The sequence below is a fragment of the Nicotiana tabacum genome, unplaced genomic scaffold (assembly GCF_000715075.1).
Source record: "Nicotiana tabacum cultivar K326 unplaced genomic scaffold, ASM71507v2 Un00073, whole genome shotgun sequence".
NCBI lineage: Eukaryota > Viridiplantae > Streptophyta > Magnoliopsida > Solanales > Solanaceae > Nicotiana > Nicotiana tabacum.
Window position 1 is genome coordinate 171,666 of NW_027438311.1, and position 5,584 is coordinate 177,249.

At 31.6% G+C, this 5,584-nt stretch overlaps 1 protein-coding gene across 1 annotated transcript; it reads left to right on the top strand.

The window, feature by feature from the left end:
* Nucleotides 1-637: 637 nt before the first annotated feature.
* LOC107797195 (protein trichome birefringence-like 39) lies at nucleotides 638-5,260 on the top strand. Its single transcript, XM_016620057.2, has 5 exons — nucleotides 638-1,026; nucleotides 1,858-2,029; nucleotides 3,491-3,666; nucleotides 3,767-3,925; nucleotides 4,641-5,260. The coding sequence occupies exons 1-5, from the start codon at nucleotides 743-745 to the stop codon at nucleotides 4,930-4,932; spliced, it is 1,083 nt and encodes a 360-aa protein (XP_016475543.1). The 5' UTR covers nucleotides 638-742; the 3' UTR covers nucleotides 4,933-5,260.
* Nucleotides 5,261-5,584: the final 324 nt, after the last annotated feature.

The window sequence follows — 5,584 nt, forward strand, 5'->3', positions numbered from 1 at the left end:
TTAACAATATGTAATATATCATAATATTTTTTGAATTGTGTAATCTTACATGTACCGTATAATGTTTGAGTTAAAAAGTTAATAATACTAAATATAATTTGTTTTCTTTAAACAGACTAAAAAGAAAAATAAGATATATAAATTGAAAGTAAGGGATATTTCTTTCTCTTTTTCCGAGAAACATTCTATATATATAAAAGTTTTGGGATCAACTATCCTTTAAACAGTGGCGGATCTAGAGGTTACATGCAGGTACTTGGGAACTCAGTAGCTTTTACTCAGATTTTTATATATATATATATATATATATATATATATATATATATATATATATGTATATATATATATATATGTATATTAAATTTTTTATTGAATATTCATAAATATTTGACTGTGAATCCAGTTATTAACTTGAAATCGCTATAGAAACCCATAAACTTTAAATCTTAGATCTGTCTCAGCCTCCAAAAACAAATATGAGATAGGGACGTTCTCTTTAAAAAAAAAAGTGCTTAATTTCCTCCGTTGGTAAACTAAAAAAATAATCATGTATAGTTCCTAATTTTCAAATAAAATAACTCCATGTTGCCCCCATATCTTATAGAAAATCAAATTCTTAAAAAGTTCTCTTTATTCTCTTCTGACTACATATATAGCACATTGTCTCCCTATTCTTCCCACCTCAAACTCTACTCTGTTTACACATTATATACACATTACATCCTTTTAATTGAGTTTCAATATGGGATTTTTGTTACTTTCTCTATTTTTGCTGTTTTCATTAGAAACAGATGCAAAGCAAGAGGAGCATTATTATCTGAATGCCACAAACTCCACTGATGCCAAGAAACTAAGCAGTGGTTGCAATATTTTCAAAGGCAAATGGGTTTTTGATTCTTCATATCCTCTCTATGATTTTTCAAGTTGTCCTTTCATTGACAGTGAATTCAACTGCCAAAAGTATAATAGACCTGATAAATCCTACCTCAAATATAGATGGCAACCTTTCTCCTGCAACCTGCCAAGGTAGAGAACCACTTTCTTCTTTCCTTTTCTAGCTCTTTCACTTTCTTTCTTTTTTGGCCTTGATTTAAGGTATATACATTTACAATGTAAAGATTTTTTTTTACCCATTATAGTTTAATGGTTGGTTATCATTTTAACATGTGAATCTCAAAAATAGCCAGATTTACAAATGGTAATTGAAAAATAGTCATAGTTTCAAAAATAATCGAAATTTAGTCATTTTCCATGTAAAGATAAATTTGAACGAAAACACTGTTCAAAATCTGGAAAATATTCCAGCATAATATACTGGAGTTCCAACATAATATGCTGGAAGTTCATACACACGTGCTTCAATCTCTAGTATATTATGCTGGAACTTTCCGTGTGTTGGAGTTCCAGCATAATATGCTGGAAGTTCATACACATGTACACCAATCTCTAGTATATTATGCTGGAACTTTCCGTGTTGCAGCAAAATAGTGGCTATTTTTCAATGATTTTGCAAACGTTGGCTATTCTTCAATTACCAGTCCGAAAACTGGTTAGCCCGTGCTATTTTCACCATTTTAACAAGTATTAATTACTAATGTTTGTCATAGAGATTTATTTATAATTGTCTTACAACATTATTGTATAAAATTAAATTCATTATTTACAATTTAAGCCAAAAATACTAGCGATATAAAGATTCTTTCCACTATCAGTGAATTCTTATCAGATGATAGGTGATTAATTATCATTTATCATGTTATCAATTCATGTATATCATAGAAATTTATTTGTATTTGGGTAAATATCTTATATATCGTTCGTGCATATAATTTAAATTCTTTATTAAAAATGTTGTAGGTTCAATGGTTTGGTTTTCTTGGAGAAATACAGAGGGAAGAATATCATGTTTGTGGGTGATTCCCTGAGTTTGAATATGTGGGAATCGTTGGCTTGCATGATTCACTCATCAGTGCCAAATGTTAAGACTGCAGTCATAAAGAAAAATGGAATTTCTGAAATTGCATTCTTGGTAAGTGAATTGAATTGAATTCTGCACATGCTACTTGTTTCTATTTCTTGTCTTTCTAGTTCAATCCTTGGTAATTTCCACTTCAACTACTTGGTTATTTTTGGCCAAAAATGTTATTGAGGACAATGATGGGTTCGAGTCGTGAAAGCATCCACTAATGCTTCTATTAGGGTAGACTGTATATATCACACCTCTTAGAGTGAAACTTTTTCCCAGACTCGGCGTGATTACAGAATATTTTGTACGCCGGATTGTCTTTTAGGAATGTAAACTTCAAATCAACAGTTGGATTTTCCCTTTAGAAAACAATCGTTATACCTGAATGCCATCGTAATGTTGACTTTATGTTTAATTATAATACAATTTAAGGGGCTTACAAAAAGTAAAATATTAATTGAGAATGAATTTCCATTTGTATGCTTTCAAGAATTTGAGGTTGTGGTAGGTTACAATTCATTATTTTTTTAAACTGGGGCCAACTTATGTTGAAGTTTCACTTTATTTGCTGTTGGGCATAATCGAGAGATAGGGCAGCTACTCATTTATTTTAATTGATTCCTACATAAGTTTGTTGAATATCAGTTGCCTTAACGTAAGTTTGTTGCTAAGTATTTATGACACTTGAAGCTTTATGTTACAATATAAATTTCCACCATTTTCCTTTTTGTTGATTTTTATTAGGATACTACATGGACTGATTGAGCTGAATTCGAATGGGTTAAAATGAATTCGCTCCTTATTTTTTACGAGCGAAATTTGTTAAAAGCCCGTTTTTATGGTATCCACACATACCCCACATATTCTGTTACTGTAATTTGTAATGATTGAACATATCTGGAAGTAGCCTGAAAAGGAAGAGCAACCATTATTGGAAGCAACTTGATAGTCAAATCAAGCATGTCTTAAATACACTACTCCCTCCGTTTTAATTTAAGTGAATTAGTTCCTTTTTAGTCCGTGCCAAGAAAGACTTCTTTCCTTGTTTGGAAATAATTTACCTTTATGCAATAATTGATAGTCACACAAAATATATGTACCTCATTTTAAATCACAAGTTCAAAAGTCTTCTTTCTTTTCTTAATTAAAAGTCGTACTCAGTCAAATGGTTTCAAATACATTGAAACGGAGGGAGTATTATATTATTTTGTTTATACTGCTAATATATTTTATCATGTTGTACTAAGTAAATGCCTTATTAGCTCAATAAATGTGGTGGTATGAATGAGATCCCTCCACATAAACTAGAAACTTTTTATTCGAGCCCTGTGAATGGAGAAACTTTTTGTCGGAAACGCTTTTCCGTTTCATAAGTTTTGTCTGAAACGAATCTGAATTAGTTGTGCCAATGTGATACCGAATAACTATAACATAGTCCGAAACTTTAAGCATGTCAAACAGGGGTGCATCAATATGATGAGAAACTTATTAACTTCGTCTTGCCATGATATGAATATAACACAGGATTATGGAGTTAGATTGCTAATGTATCGTACTCCTTATTTGGTGGACATGGTGAAAGAAAACATTGGAACAGTGCTGAAGTTGGATTCCATTACTGATGGCAATGCTTGGAAAGGAATGGATGTATTAATATTCAACTCTTGGCATTGGTGGACTCATACCGGCAATTCCCAGCCGTAAACTCTCTCTACTTGCCACTAAACTCATAGCCCGTTTTGATTACTAAATTCGCAACTTAACATTTATACGTATTGAATATTTGAATATATGTTGCAGGTGGGATTATATACAAGAAGGGAATAAAGTTGTCAAAGATATGAACCGTATGGTTGCTTTCTACAAAGGAATGACAACATGGGCTAGATGGGTCAACAAAAATATTGATCCAACTAAAACTAGAGTCTTCTTCCAGGGAATTTCCCCCGTTCACTATCAGTAAGCAATTAATTGCCTCCCTGTTCATTATTAGAATTTATATTCTATACATTGACAACGTCAATTTTCTTTATATTATTAGGTTAAGTTCAATAACTTGTAACGTTACGTACACGTCAAGCCTTATAACTTGCTATAACCGATTAAATCACACTAGGTGTAAAAGTACTTTCATTGCCAAGGTTAACACTCTTAGCAAATGTCACCAACGAGATAGTCTAGTATTTAAAAGATCACAATATAGTCATATATAGTACACGAGTTCAAATCTCACTGACTTCATATTGCACGTGCAAACAAATTCCAAATTTGAAGTAGATAAGAAGAAAAGGTTATACAATCAAACCTTTCTATAACAATCTTATTTATTGCGAATATTTTTGAATGTTATAGCAAAGTACTGTTATAGAGAACATATATTATAACATAACATAAATTTTAGTTCCGGAAAAGCTTGGTTTTTATATAGGGATACTGTTATAGAGAGGTCTAACTGTATATATGAGGTACATATACTCTTAATCGTTAGCAATGTAAGAATTTTTTTCAAAAGCCAATGAAGTTTGAGCTAAAACGAACAGTACTATCACACTTTTTTTTTAAAAGTGTTTTGGGGTGACTTAGCCCAACAACCTCATCATCTTCACTTTTTTTCTTTCTCAATTATATATTATTTGTAAATTTGTACAAGATGCTTATGTGATCAAAATTTCAGGGGCAAGCATTGGAACGAACCATCAAAATCATGCAAAGAAGAAACACAACCATTCTTTGGTACAAAGTATCCAGCAGGGACACCTCAAGAAGCCATTGTGGTCAACAAAGTAATGAGCAGAATTAAAAAATCAAAAGCTTATTTATTGGACATTACAACTCTCTCACAATATAGAAAAGATGCACATCCAGGATTTTATAGTGATATGCATGGATCAGACTGTAGTCATTGGTGTCTTCCTGGATTGCCTGATACTTGGAACCTTCTTCTTTATACGGCTCTCATAGGTTGAACAAGTTTCAGCGACAGAACTGTTTTGAAAGATCATTCATAATATGTCGTGACGGTAAAATCGTCACAAAAAGTCTTATTTCTTGTTGTGCATAACCATTATTCTCTAGCTACCATGATACATTTTTCCATTTTAGGAGATGTGTTATTTATGTTGACTATTAGGAATTTGATTAATTCTATTTGTCACAAAATAAGAAGGTTGATGTTTGAATTGTAAAGTGGGCATAAGATTTTAAGGCATGAAAGGATGCCTTGGTCGAGGTGAGGGAATATTGTTCTACCTAATGCTTATTTAAAGGAAAAGATTATGAAGTTGTTTTTCATCATTTTCACATTGCTTTTCTTGTTTGCCTAAACTAGTCCAATAGCCTTTTGGTTTGAGTGAGCAAAATCTCTTGGATTCTGAGAGTGACCCTATTGTAGCAATTTGTATGTCAACTTTTATGCATATTGAAGTCATCATTCACTGGTCAAGGGAAAATTCAAAATATAGAGGTAAAAGGAAAAGATAAAGTCTTGCTTACCTAATACTCTATCCGTCCCAATTTATATGATTATTTATAGATTTTGAGAATCAAATAAGTTAATATTGATCGTGAATTCGAATGTAGAATCTTTAAGTTTTTGAAATAAAATTTATATTTTCGAAA

Excerpts from the sequence above, each read along its gene's own strand:
- LOC107797195 (XM_016620057.2), top strand. The coding sequence starts at position 743 with ATGGGATTTTTGTTACTTTCTCTATTTTTGCTGTTTTCATTAGAAACA. Across the intron at positions 2,030-3,490 it reads TTTCTGAAATTGCATTCTTG|GATTATGGAGTTAGATTGCT; the intron begins GTAAGTGAATTG and ends AATATAACACAG. Across the intron at positions 3,926-4,640 it reads ATTTCCCCCGTTCACTATCA|GGGCAAGCATTGGAACGAAC; the intron begins GTAAGCAATTAA and ends TCAAAATTTCAG.